Source organism: Phycodurus eques, chromosome 10 (genome assembly GCF_024500275.1).
Source record: "Phycodurus eques isolate BA_2022a chromosome 10, UOR_Pequ_1.1, whole genome shotgun sequence".
Classification (NCBI taxonomy): domain Eukaryota; kingdom Metazoa; phylum Chordata; class Actinopteri; order Syngnathiformes; family Syngnathidae; genus Phycodurus; species Phycodurus eques.
Genome location: NC_084534.1, coordinates 27,075,216 through 27,090,205, shown reverse-complemented (window position 1 = coordinate 27,090,205; position 14,990 = coordinate 27,075,216). Strand labels below are relative to the sequence as shown.

Below are 14,990 nucleotides of genomic sequence, written 5' to 3'. Positions count from 1 at the left end.
ACCACGAAAACGTGACGAATGAAGCCTCAACTTTCTTGAAAGCGCTCCAATATTTGTACATGTATGTTACCTGTTGAAAATGTGTGTTCTGTATTTTGGAGTCCCGAACACACACAGCGACAATACTCCCTCAGTAGTGCCCCATGAGAGGTTCCAAAAAGAATTCACTAATCCACACCAAATTGGGTGGACGTTTATCACGACACACAAAGGACACATGAAAAAAAAAAAGTCAATACCCATGCCTGAAATTGAACAGGAAGTGGTCCATTTTGATTTGAAGCAGCCATTTTGTAAGAATTCCGTGGCTCCTACTTGGGGAATTTGCCAAATGATCCCTATCAGAGGCAGGTTCTGTATCTTATACAGATGGGTTACTTGTCAATTTTGTTTTTGCCAAATGTCAATGTGGGCCAAGCATGACATCAGAGTGTATTGATTATTTCAAGGATTTGTCAAGAGTGTGCAGGCGCTCAGTCAACATTCCTTGCAACTTTATTCACTTTAAAAACAATGAATGTTTTGTTGGTCTAGTTCACAACACAGTAATTGTTTAACTCTGTTTTCCATGTTGTGTCTAAGGTGTACTTCAAGCGGGACGGCGAGCTGATCGAGGTGATCTCCTACACTCAGCCGTCAGCCGGCGATCAGGGCGGCGGCTCGGCATGGTTCCGAGGAGCCAGGCCGCTCATCAGCCGCGACCTGGACGAGACCAAGCTGCAGCGCTCCCTCTCCCTGCTGGACCCCGAGAGCCGCTCGGCGCATTTGTACACGGAACGGCCTCAGCGTGTCCGCACTCAGGGCCTGCGGGCCTCCGAGCCCAGCCCCGCCACCGAGGTCATCCCCGAAACGGTGGTGAGCCGAGAGTTCCCCCGCTGGGTCCACAGTACGGACCCCCTGTACTACTTCAGCCACACGCAAATCCCGCAAAGCGACGGCTCGGTGGTGGTGCAGGCCCGCCTCACGTGGACCCTCAACCCACAGCTGGATAACGACGCCCTGTTCAGCTGCGAGGTCAAACACCCGGCGCTCTCCATGCCCATGCAGACAGAGGTCACATTGGGTATGATGCCTTGTTTTTCTTTTAGAATTCCGTATCTAGCGAGCCCTAGACATCAAATTGCGGCGGCTACAATATGTATACAGCATATCAGTGAACCCATGCATATTCACAGTTCGGCATTTGTGAATTTCCCAAATCCTTCGGTAGGGGGGGGGGGGGGTGTTATACAACACTACCCTCTGTTATTCATGACCTTACCTTTTCATTATTTTGTGCTCACCTCAAAGCCTTGTGTAATATAAATTTTGTGGCATCTTGGGACCAAGGAATTATGTCGAAGTGAGGGAAAGGCGCATCATTTAATTAATTTTTAACCTGAGACAAAGGCTGGCACGCCTCCAAGACCGAAAACCCCGTCACCCAGCAAAACTATCTGGTGTATGCTATCCAGCGCAGTGAGGAGTTCACTGATTTATATATTGGGGAAACCAAGCAGCCATTGAGCAAGCGCACGTCACCACACAAATCAGTTTACTACCTACACCTCAAAGAGAAGCAACACTCTTTGTTTTGAGGACAAAAATGTCCATATTTTGGACAGAGAAGACCGACGGTTTGAAAGAGGAACAAGGGAAACCGACTATGACAAGGTTCAGGAATCATCTCTGTACAGAGGAGAAGATCTGCGTCATCACTTATCTCCCACATCGGATGCTGTCCTTTCTCGCCCCCTTTATAAATAAACTCTTAACAAATAACAAACACGACAGCCGTTTTTGGGCTACGGGTGCCTCCAGGATCACTGGTACAACTGAATGCAATACTAATAAAGTGAGTCCCTCCATACGATTGTCATTGACTCACAGAGGACTCGACTGTCATTTTGTAACCCGAAAGAGTGGAACCATTCTTGGTTGGAGCGTTCCTCTACCTTCCAGTAGAAATACTTGGATACGGCACCATCCTCTCAGACCTGGGTGGTCCGGTGGAGTCTTTCAGCTTGAACTAATGAAGCCCGCTCGCATGAGTGCTGAAACTCGTCAACGAAAACCCAAACAGTCGATCGATTCAATGCCCTGAGACTACGCAATGGAATAGGATAGAGTGATCGAATTTAATTTTAGGATGGGGAGGAGCCACAATGACATTCTAAACAGCCTGACATTGAAGGCTATTATTGACAAGAGCGGAATAAGAAAAGACTTTGCATATTGCCGTTTCCAGCTCCATTTGCTCACCCGGATGCCAAAGTTGTTCCTCACAATGACATTAAACCCACAACGTAATATTTCATGCACAAGTTATATGTATTTCGTGGCCACAAATTAGTATATACTGGCCACGGCTTAGTATTTTATGTACACATTATTCTGTATTCTTTTTTCTTACTATGTGACGTCAGCCGTGCAGCGCGTTCCATCAGCTCTCAGACGAAAATTGTAAATACTGTAAATAAATTGTAAATTGTAAATATTATTTAAGCTATTGTAAGTCCTTCATTCAGTCCTTACCCACCATGACTGATCGATGATCGTGCGCTCAGTACGAATAATTAACCCACAATTAACACGCCAGTAAAACTGTATTCTTAACATGTACATAAAAACGTAACAACAATCAAACACACTTTTTACTTTTGAAAATAACAAAAATAGTGTGGTGACAGTGAAATTGTGCACTTTTATGGTACTGCACCGTCACTGTGCATTGTAGAATCAACCATCACTGCGCAGTCGCTTTCTTCTGTTGGTTGGAAAAAAGGGTGAACTTTGTTAATCGTTTGTGCACAACTGGACTGCTCTTTGTTTGAATCACCAGGTACAAATTACTGTTTGGTGTGAGACATTGGTGATGCAAAGGTAGCTATTGTTGAATTGAAGAAGTAACTGTCGTCTATTTACTTTCCGGGAAAAGTATCGTGTTACTTCAAAATGGCGGATTTGGGGAGTTACCGGCATCACTGGTTACTGGGGATAAAAAAAAAGAAAAATTGATAATTTGAGACCATGAGACCCACACACTTTTAACATATTTAAACTTATCAAAAGACAAAAACACTCCTTCACGTTCTACACACCAAAATTCACACTTGCCCATACTGTAAAACCCTTCAAGAAAACGTTTGCGTAACAATCCACGATATGGCGGGGGAGTAATGGATGAACTGCGAATAGATATTGTGGCCAAGATTTAAAACAAAACAAAAATTTTACTCGACCTCAGAACAACTCTTAATTTGACGCCGACTAATTGTGTTGCAGCTGAGCAGATTGGGAGTTTCGGGTTGGGAATGAAAAAAACAAAACAAAAAACAACAGTGACTGACAGGCCAATTCTCTGCCGCCACAGGAGTTAACGCGCTGCCGTTATTGGAAAAAGTCAACCTGAATTAGAGACGTGGGATGACAATTCAGACAGGTTGCAGAACGTTCTCAAATTTGTGCATGTCTCTGAAGGTCTTTTGACTGTTTTTTCACTTTTTTTTGTATTATTGCTATTATTAGCATGGGATTATTTTAAAAACAAATCAAAAAGAATGAATCCAATGAAGCAAGCGAGTCAAACTTTTAGGGGTAAAGTATTGTTTTTTATTCGTTATCCTGGAGATGAATGCACAAACCTTTAGTTTTTTTTTCTCCTGTAAACTAAAAACAAAGATGGCTCCCAGCGTTTTGGATTAACACTTCAAAGGCGGAACGTTGGCGTCATGAGCGCCGTGATCCATGAGAAGCACGCATTGGTCGTGCTTGGGATGAGAGTGGAAAGTTTGTGAATGCTCTCCAAAATCAGTAAAAACAACATTAGAATGATGCTACCTGCTAATCATGTTTGTTTCAACCGACCGACCGCTGGAGGTAACATCTGTTCTTGTCGAATCACTCTCGGGTCCAGTGTTGTTTTTGAGGCATGCTCACTTCTCTGTGCGCCAGGAAGATTTCCTTGCCAGAGTCCACAAATCCATATCTGGATAATTAGGCTGATTCTACAGAGTCTCGATTAGCCCGGAAGGGACACACCTTTCTGTTGTCGACACTGAATCGGTCCACACTGACAGCGGGCATTGGCAAAAGAATTAGGCTTGGCACGGTTTTTGAAATTTCTCATTGTCAATCAATCAATTCAAAGTTTTTGCAGCGTTAGCTGACTTTGTGTCGACTCTTCATGACTTCCATGTAAGATATGTACGCGCAGATGCATTTAAACGATGTTTTATGAAAGAGATCTTTGCGTTAACACTGAAAAAAATCTATTCTGTAAGAGGTGCGTTTATATTATTTTAGTGTTATTGTTAGGTCCAAGCAATACATATATTTGAATGCTCGCCTCGAAAATTCCAAACTGCATGTTTTTGAGTGTAGGCCAAGTTGGTTGTCAAATCCAGTTGGAGGCGCGGGGGGTATATCAAATTGGACGCCCCTGTGTGTGTGTGTGTGTGCACCCTCGCTTTCATGTTCCTTTGTTCTGTCGGTGTGGTCAAGAGTTTACAACCGAGTGTTAACTTTCCTTCTGCTCAGGTCATTTTCAATTTGCACTGACATGCGTTTCATATTATTGGAGTCATCTCGGGGCAAACTGTTGACTGTTTTCCCATGTTGCTAATCTGTGGAGGCTCTTCTCTTTTTTGACAAATGATTAAATTACATGTAATGGGATGTGATGGATTTATTATTATATATATATATATTTTTTAGCTCTTTTGTTACCAGGTCTCACTTTTCCCGCCTCACAAGGTAATTCCTGGCGGAGAGCGGTAGCTGTCACAGGCCCGTCCCCGTCCCCCGCCCCCAGAGAGGAGAAATGTAGTTCATCACGTGCAAAACCGACTCAGCGGCGTCAGTCAGAGCGCCGACGACATGAGCGGTCTTCATCAGACTGAAGCGCAATGCAATAAATATTTTAACAGCTCACTCCCTTCCAACATGGATGATTAAACCCATGACAAATCCGCGGAGGGGGCGACAAGACGGGTACAAACTCTTGCTAAATGTCAACGCCGCTTTTATTTTGACAATTTGTTTAAAGTCGTTCGTTTATCACCACCGTGTTCCTCATCAGACATTTGAGTTTCGTGTTAAGAGGGAAAGGGAATAGAAGATGAGCCATTGAATCAGAGCTCATTTGGAATGCCAAACACTCTTCAGCGCACTTTAGGAGACGAGAACACAAAATACTTCTCAATCGAGCAGTATCTCCTCAGACAAGGTTGCAGACATTTCACTTTAAAGGGGACATATTATGGAAAATTGCCGTTTTAATGGCTTGTATACAAATAATTGGATCTCGAGAGTGCCTGCCCAACCAAGCACATCATTTATCTGCCTATTCCTGAAAATATATCTTTAGTCAACCCATTGTGAATGTCTGCCCCACTGTGATGTTACAGCGGGGATAATTTACATAATAACTAGGGCCCGATTGCTTAATTTGAAAAAAAAAAAAAATAGTAGACCTTTTCAAATCTGCCCGAATGTTTGACTTTTTTTTTTAACACAACACATTACAACATAATGATAAAACATATTCAAACAGACAACAATACAGGAAATAAAGAGTACACTTTTTTTTAAAAACAATGCACAAAACAATCAACATATCTAATGCACACGCAAAATGATTGGCTACAGTTTTTTTTCGTTCTACATCATACATTTAAAATGCAACTCTGTCAAAGATGACTTGTTTTGACGTCTGACAAAGGCGTCACGGCAAAGAGAATAATGGAATAGAAGAAATGTGGTTCAGTGGTGAAGGGATGCACAATGTTTTGCCAGTAACTTCACTCATTATGTTGCTTATCTACTGCATACATTTATGGCCTCAATCGAAAGCAAAGCAAAGCAAATGTATTTATATAGCACATTTCATACACAAGATAACTCAATGTGCTTTACATGATTAAAAGCATTTAAAAAAAACAAAGAGAAAAAAACAAGCTTATAAACATTTAAAACAAAGAAAAAATAAAAGTACAATTAAAACAGCGTACAGTGCAAGAAATATCATTTCAAAGTGGAAATGCTCTAAAAAGTATGAGAAAAAAAGACTTAAAAACATTCACACTTGGGGCTGATGTCACTTATGTTGGCAACTTCTTCCATTTGTGTGCAGCATAATAGCTAAATGCTGCTTCACCATGTTTGCTTTGGACTCTGTGCTCCACTATTCGACCTGAGTTTGTCGATCTCAGAGCCCTGCTGAGTTTATATGCCATTAGCATTTCATTCATGTATTCAGGACCTAAACCGTTGAGTGATTTATAGACCAGTAGCATAACTTTAAAATATATTCTAAAGCTGACTGGAAGCCAGTGTAAAGACTTTAGAACTGGAGTAAGATGCTCTGACCTCTTTGTTCTGGTCAGAACCCGAGCTGCTGCGTTCTGAATGAGCTGGTTTAGTAATTGGTTTGATATGACTGTTGAAAGTCAGGTCGGAATCTATCCGAACGCCAAGGTTTCGGACTTGGGCTTTGGTTTTTAAAGATTAGTCACTCCAGGTATTTATTAACAGCAATCCTCTTTTCTTTATTGCCAAAAACAATTATTATTTTGTTGTGGTTTAATTGAAGAAAAATTTGGCTCATCCAGGTATTTATCTGTTTTAGACATTGACACAACACCTCAATTGAACTGTAGTCATCTGGAGACACTGCTAGATATAACTGTGTGTCATCTGCAAATCTAGCTAGTCAAAATTACAGTTCTGAAGAGTTTGACCCAAGGGTAGCATATACAGGCTGAACAGGAGGGGTCCAAGAACTGACCCTTGAGGGACCCCATAGGTCATTGCCATTCAATGAGATTGAACACTTCCATTGGTTACAAAATAAGTCCTTTCCTCCAGGTAGGACCTGAACCATTTAAGGACTGTTCCATTTAGCCCTACCCACGTTTCCAACCTGTTCAGCAGTAAATTAGAAACTACTATATCAAAAGCCGCACTGAGATCCAACAAGACCAGAATTGACACCATTCCTGAGTCAGTATTCAACCTTATATCATGTAGCAATCATGTTATATCATGTTATATACAATATTTGTTGTTGTAAGCACTGAGGGACCAAAAATATTTTATTTAATATATATGTTTTTTAAATTATGTGGCCAATTAATTGGTTATCGTAATTGTTTTGCCGCCAAATATCACAATTGGCACCGGCCTGAAAAAACAAAACAAAATCCATATCGGTTGGGCCTTAATAATAACATCCCCCATATGATGTGGAAGCGAGGCTGGCTGAAGATCTGCCATTTACAAGCCACGTGTGTAAGGCGAAATATAGGGTTTGTAAATGTTGGGGTATTTTGAGACAGAAACCTGAGAACTGTTTTAAATTGTTACCAAAAAAAGCATCGTATAATTGATAATGATCCCTTCCACTCGTACATCATATCCGTGACAAGTGAGCAATATATGCACGCTCGCTCCTGCGAGCTGCTCTCAGTCAGGAAACGAATCGGTGGTCTTTGCCCTGACCATAAGTGATAAATCTTTGAGCGATTTAATTTCATCGCATGAGACGGACCGACATTCTGACAATCGAACCAATGTTATAATACACGCCTTGAATATTCATGAAGGGCAGCGCGCTCGCCATATAAATGGGGTGAGAGGCTGGCGCCGGCTGGGCCTCGGGGCGTCGGAAAGGAGCGCTCCTCCTCCGTGAGATCGTCGCGGTATTCCGACGCTCCTGGAGAGTTCACGTCGGCGCCTGAATATTTAAAATCTCGGCAAGCAAAGGTGTGCAATATTAACGTTGTTACACGTGCGCCGCAAGTCTTATTTCGTGCGCCGCTTTCATATCTACCTCACGTCATCGTCGCTTTGCCAGCCAGGGATAATCAAAGAGCAGATGCTCGCCTCCAGATGGCACTGGCATGTGAATAGAGGATGAAGAGGATGTGTGTGTGCGTGTGTGTGTGTGTAGACGCATGCAGTTATTTGTGTTAGCATTGGCCACTCATCAATACGTCTTATCTGGCGGCTTTAGTGTTCCCGCTCGGATCCGTGAAAGGAATTACATGGCCGGATACACCTGGATGGAGCCGGCGCCTGATCCGGCACGTCAGTCGGGCCTTTTTCAAATGTAGTTTGTGCGCCTCTCGGCTTCCTTTTCTTTCACAAAGCCGCTCACCCGCTAAATGCGACAGGCTGCCCTCATCTTTTGCATTCGGCAGTGCAGCTGGCCGCACCTGTTGACCGTCAAAGCACACCTGACGCGCGGCCAAAAAGTTGTCTTCAGTACGAGCTTGGAATACGGTGCCCCTAACGCACCGGTGTCAAATGCGTGGCCCCGGGGCCAAGATTTGACGGGAAGCTGCTAATTAGGTTAAGGTCCACTTGAGGAACACTGGGCGCTGTCGTCGTCGCCCTCTCACAGCAGGGCAGCGTGGAGGAGTGGGGTTCTCAGGTGGTCGCCAGTCTCTGTGGCGCCTGGATTTGCGGCGCGCGTGTCAGCTAGACTAGTTATCCATTAATTTGTTGTGTCTATCTATATATGAGGCGATAATTCATTGATATCAATTCACAGTCGTAATGGTCCTCTGATGAAAATTAGAACTACAATGTGGCCCATGACAAAAACATTGTTTGATACCCCTGCCATAAAGGATAGAAAAACACAAAGCGCTCCATAGTAGAATTAAACTTGGTGGTTAGTTTGAGTTCCAGTACATGGTCAGCAGAGGCAGTAGTGAGCAATAAGATGTAGTGTTTTGGGGTGTAATGGTATGCTGAAAAATCGATTTTTGGTCAGTAAACCCGGTTTGTTCTTCATGGCTTGTCACTATTTAGTTTTTCACAAATTTACCAAAGCGGAATAAAGCGTTGTGTGTCTTAATTGTCTCCTCCTCCTCATGTCTATGGAGTGCTGAGTACGTCTTTCACGTGGAGGCAGTCTCAAACCTATAATATGGAAGTTCTGTCGCCCCCTATGCCAAAATTAAGTATTCCAACAACAGAAACCGTCACCTTGATGTTTACAATTTTTGTAAGCCTGGGAACCGCTGTGGTAAGATGGAGTCCTGGAGCTGAAGCTGTTCGGCCTCACGTCCACCTCGCCGCCTGATGCCGTATTTAAGGGTGGGCGACGTCGGACGCCAACTGTCGCCACTGGACCAAATCCCAGAATTCCGCCATCATCTTTTTTTTGTTTACGGCCATATGCCCGGCAAGCTCCGTGTGTGACACCATGAAAATTCGAGAAGCTCGTCCGATTGCGCTCACCGTTGCCAGAAGTAGCCTGTGAAATGGCATCCGTCGCGGGCATAAGAAGACCCGCCGGGCCGTGCCACGCGCGCTGCTACGTCTTTGCTTCGGCTGCCAAGGGAAATATGTTGATGCTGTGTCTCATTTGGAAAATGTCAGAGATTTATAGTTTTAATTTGGTCACTGTTGTTGTCCTACTTTGGGAATCCTTTTTTTTTTTCAGATATACTTCAGTCTGTGGAGCGTATTAAAATAACTCAACATTTGAACAAGGATACACAGTGAATCCCCTCCTGTTTGCTATTTACAAATTCACAGAATCATGTTGTTTTTTTTTAATGTATGTTGTTGATCATTTCTACTATGCGCGAAGTAAAATCCCTACCACCAGCAGCAAAAGTGGCGAGGGTCTTTGGCCAGCCCGGCTGCCAAGTGACGGGCATAGAAACTCGATTTTGGTTCTGTGCGGTACGTATGTCTGTGAGTAGGCGCTTCTTCAGAAATAGGCAGACAAGTCTCGATTGTTTAGTTCCACACTGGATTGCTGGGCACGTCCAACTATTTGTGTACAAGCATTAAAAATTATATTTTCTTTTATATGTATTCTAATAGATACTTAAAATGCATTTTTATCCATAGGCTTGACATATTGTTGCATTACAATTAAAAGGGCGTAATTGATCTTTTTTCCAGGCCTTGTCGTCCTACAAAAGCCATCATTAGTTCATCATTAGCCTCGAGTGGCCAGATAAATAGCCGTCAAGTGATTTCATATATTTGTTTTTATTTATTTGCCTCTTATTTTCCGCTCGTCAATGAAAATAAGCGTCTCATGTGGTTTCTATTAAGAGTTGAAAGCAAGCAAATGAATGGATGTTATTGATAGCGGGGCCTCAGCTCCACTCTCATCCCTGATTAATTAGTTCGTTCGTCTAAAACCGCACCCCGCCGCTCAGCATGTAGCGCCGTATCACATGATGCAGAAGCGGCTGAGACCGGCCTCAAACGCTATCTTACGGTCACCGGGTTGCCATGAAAATGAACATTTTTGCTTTTTAAACTTATGAAAATCATTCTTTTGTGTGTGTGTGTGTTATTATCGAGGCTGGGCACATAAGGGACGTGTCCTGACCCCCGTATAATCATGGAATATTCGAACCTCCCCGCTCCCCGGGCCACATTGTTGTAGCGGGTCCAAACGAAAGCCGGCGAGGGCCGGCTGTCCACAGCAAGACAAGGGAATTAGCTCTCCGAGCGGCCCTTATCTCGCCGCCTCCACACTCCACCCGCCGCGCCCCCATTCTCCTCCAGTAATGAGTATCCACCCAATTTAGTCCCTTTTTCTCTCGGAGGGGGAATAAATCCAGCACCGTTGCTTTGATAAAGGGACCTGCGAGGTCCCCCGCCTCTTGCCGAGTGACCTTAATTGACAGGAAATTGTATTTGTCCCTCTCCTCCTATGACAGAACAGGTGCTTCTACTCGCCATGTGCAGTCTGACGACCTTTTGTCTCTTATTTTTTTTCTCCTTTTTGTTTTTTATCTCCCTCCAGCTGCCCCGAAGGGCCCGAAGCTCTATATGACCCCCAGCAGGGCCAAAGTCGGAGACACAGTGCGCATCACTGTGCAAGGATTCCAGGTAGGACCTCACGGGGTAAGTGTGGAGCACCAAAGTGAAACGATTCAATCTCACGTGGGATGAGAATCGACTCTTTCAATATCATCGATCATTTTTCACTCTTGTGTTGAACATCGCCGTGTTTCTCACAGTCTTATTATTCTTAATCGCAATGATACCATAGAGCCGTGATGATAACAACCATCCGAAATTGGAATGATTTAAAAAATATTTAGAATAAAAAAATAAATCAAGTAAAAGGAGGCTTCATAATCATGAAAAATCAAGCCGTTGTCTCCGCTCTCAAACGCTGTGGGCGTGTCCATAGAATGTGTGAAACCACGCCCAGCTGACAAACCAGCTTGGCTGCATTTTTATGTTTTTGGTCTGTTCAGTGGAATAGATTGTACAATAAATAATGTTTGAGACAATATTCAAATGTTTTTGGGATCATAATTTGTTGTATATTTACAGTTTAAATTACAAAATTATTTATTTTATATAGACATTGTGTGTATTTTGATGCTAATGGAGAGATAAGACCATCGATTGAACAATTCCATCACAACTTTATACATTTCAAATTTGTTTGACTTATTTTGTAATTAATTCATATCATTCCTGTCCATTGAGTATTCCGGACGATGAGAAGAAAGCATGCAGGTTAGCCAAATAGCACAAATTCCACCTCCCCGCCTCTACCATGACAAATGACTGCGCGTCACCATGCAGATCATTTTGCCCTTCTGGCAGTGAGATGAAGCGATAAGCAAGCGAGCCCCACGGTGTGTTGTTTCAGGGAATTTATTATTGAGGACGCCTCGGCAGTGCAGGTTTTTTTTTTTTGGTTTTTTTTTCTCCCTATTCCTTTTTTTTCCCCCTTGTTGCTTTATTTATGAGATTCAATATGACACTGCTGCTGGTTTGAGCAGCACAGAGCACAGATTTCCATTCCACAACATTATTGGCAGCTTTGAGTTCATTTGTGAGTGTCACAAGTTGTCAAATAATAATCATGAAAAATCAGTTGCGCTGTTCGACTGATCTCCATCTTTTGAGCGGTTACTTCGCGAGAACGCTACTCCTTTTGAAGGACAGAACCGTATCCAAAGGGTTTGAAGTAGCTTTGGACCAAATGTACGACACATCAGTTGCCGCGTTTACCAGGGGAAACGCGGGCACGGGGAGAACATGCAAACTCCACACAGGGGAGGCCGGATTTGAACCCAGGTGTTCACAACTGTGAGGCACATGTGCTAACCAGTCGCCCACCGTGCCGCCAACAACATTCCATATTGTACTTTAAAGAAACATATAATAGTAACACAATTAAATAGAGGTTAAAGAATTCAACAGTTGGTGCAACATGATGAATTCATTGTGGCTCATTCTGCTGTGCATGACCTGGTCACCAGGTGGCAGTACGATACAGTAATGGAGACCAACGAAGAAAAGTTTGACTTGTATCTCAAGGCACCGCTGCACGAATCTTGATTCCTGCACTTTGTCATCATTCAGTATTGGTCCAGTCGAGAACAGGCGCTTTTATTCACTGTTCGCGGCCCCTGGAGGCACTTGCTCCCGAATTATTTGCATCCTCTGCCATTTGTAGCGAAATCCATTCTGCTTCTTGATATACGGACAGCGTGACCTCGTCGATATTATGTTATACGTTGCCAGATTGCTCAAATTCAATCTGGGCGATAAAACTGAATCAGTTCAAATTGCACTCGTCCATGTTTTAGCACGTACAACCGATTGGACGTTTGTGTGTGTGTGTGTGTGTGTAGCTAAAGTATCTTCTACTGTCTTTTGAATCTATCCCCGGACACAGTGACACACGTGGAAATATGCTTGGTGCCGTTATTTTTAGCAATGTTCTTGTTTACCGGAGGGTTAAGAACTGCGAGGGGAATAAACTGTTGTAAACTGGAGTGTTGATTATAAATGCATGTTGTTAACTCACGGTTGAATCAGTGGGGTGTGGGGGGCAGGCTGTGGTATTCATGTATTCTTTGCTCTTAATCTCTTTCTCTGCAACGACCCCCGCACTCGATCCTCCGTTGGCTTCGGCACTGGTGCAGAACGAGGTGTTCCCGGAGCCCCTCTTCACCTGGACCCGCGTGGGGGGCCGCCTGCTGGACGGCAGCACCGAGCGAGATGGCAAGGAGCTGATTCTGGAGCGGGTGCCGGCAGAGCTCAACGGCTCCATGTACCGCTGCACGGCCCAGAATCCTCTGGGCTCCACGGACACGCACACCCGCCTCATCGTCTTCGGTACGTTTTTCTATTCAGTTTAAACAGCGATCAAGTTCAAGTCGGAGCAGTTATTTATTTTTATTTTTTTTAAAAGAACAAAATGGCGCACGTGTGCCAAATGGACTGCACCACAATGAGCTGGAATGCTCTTCACGCAATTAAGTAAACGGGGGGGGGGGGGGGGGGGGGAATGACATCACTGGACAAAATCTATCCCATGTACTGTATCTACAATAACTGTGAAATATAACTCTTGAGATTTATGCCACCACTTTTGGCGATGAATCATTAATGCGGCTGCGAGAGTGCGATTAATAAAAGATTGTGTCCCTAATTGGCTCAACAACACTTTCTTTTTAAGACTGCACTTAGAGAGATGACTATTCTCTTAACGAGGGATTTAGTCCATCAATGGCGAGCATTGTAGCGGCGGTCTCGCTCGAGCGCCAACGGGCGACGAGCATAATGGAGTCGATGGAGTACATGACGGCAGTCCACACAATTTGAAGGACTTCAGAGCGTCAGGAACCAAATTATTCCATGTCAATGCCAGTAGGGGGCGCCTACGGAACTCTTCAATGCGAGACTTTCACATCCAGTCTGTTCTGGCTCGGACCTGCGTAGTCGGAGTTGCGTGTTTTATGGGGAATCATCAAACTACACATCATGATGGGAAGTCGAGCTCTTCACAGTTTAGTGTCACCCATCTGTCTCGTATACGTAGTCCAAATTTGGTAGCAATTGGACATAATCCCTCAGGCAAGTTTGCTGTAAATATTCAAAATGACCCCAAAATGGCAGAAAAAGCTGTGTCTTTTCGGGCGTGGCTTCTTGTACGCCTTCGAAATCTCATTTTGGTTCAGTGAAAGTGCCTTACGGGGCTGAAGTTGCAAAAATACCTCGGACAATTTTCTCTTTAAAGGACACCTGCAAAAACCCGAAAATGGTAGCTTCAAAGCAAAATGGCAAACTTTCTGGGTCTTTGTGGCTCTTTTTTTGTGGGTTTATTCATGCTAGGGAGACCTACCAAATGTCATCGTGCTAAATGAAACTGGCTTTAAGGGCTGCATTTTCAAAAGACAAAGTTTTGGATGAAACTGCTGAGTTTTCACAAATCCAGGGGAAATATTTGTCATTGAAGACCAAAAGATCTGCTTCAAACTTCAAAAATGTTTTTCTTTTTCAGATTCAGTGTCTCATGGCACTTAGAAGCTTTTTTGTTGGTCTATTCATGATAGACATGCCTACCAAACCTCAATTTCCTAAGTTAAACCAGCTTTTGGGGCTGTATTTGTTACAAATCAAACAAAATCATTCCGTGAGATGCCAATTTTAGGTTCTCACATTATCACACGATTTATTAATTTCCGGCAGTAGGTGTCTTTTACGCTTGTTCAATCTGTATCAGGCACAATTTGAACACAACTTTTAGGGAGAACTGACAGGGAGACATTACCTTGGAAAAGGTTTGGCAAGCAAGCACACCGATGCCTACTTAACACCCGGTGGACCCCGAAGGCATCATCGGCCCTGAGCGTCGTACGGCCCCATCTGTCGTCCGTCCCCCCTTCTCCTTGTAGATCGCGCCCGCTCTCGGCTTCGGGGAAGTAAATGGTGATTGACTGACCTTGGCGCCTCCCTCACGGCCTTGAGATGGGACACCGCTCTGCACTGGCAACATGTCCAATATACATCAGCAGGAATAATTGCGTGTAACCACGACGCCAGGCGCTGGCATCCCTGTAATGTGCATCATCATCCAGCGTGCGAGGCTGCCGTGAAGTGACACGCGTAACCTCGGTTGCGTACTTAACGCTAATTCGCAGCCGTGCTTTGCATACATGTAATGTATGCACTGGCCACAACATTAGGCTCTTGCCAATACAAGAGCCGTATTATCTAGT

The 14,990-nt window shown here is 43.9% G+C and overlaps 1 protein-coding gene across 3 annotated transcripts in view; it reads left to right on the top strand.

Annotated features, from left to right (window-relative positions):
* The window catches only part of igsf21a (immunoglobin superfamily, member 21a), a 168,681-nt gene that overhangs the window by 147,694 nt on the left and 5,997 nt on the right, over window positions 1-14,990 (top strand). For 2 of the 3 annotated variants that reach the window (XM_061689108.1, XM_061689110.1), the window contains exons 6-8: window positions 583-1,063; window positions 10,763-10,863; window positions 12,912-13,104. In XM_061689108.1, coding sequence (XP_061545092.1) covers window positions 583-1,063; window positions 10,763-10,863; window positions 12,912-13,104 — 775 coding nt within the window. The remainder of the gene's footprint in view (window positions 1-582; window positions 1,064-10,762; window positions 10,864-12,911; window positions 13,105-14,990) is intronic. The other variant, XM_061689109.1, reaches the window with a different exon arrangement.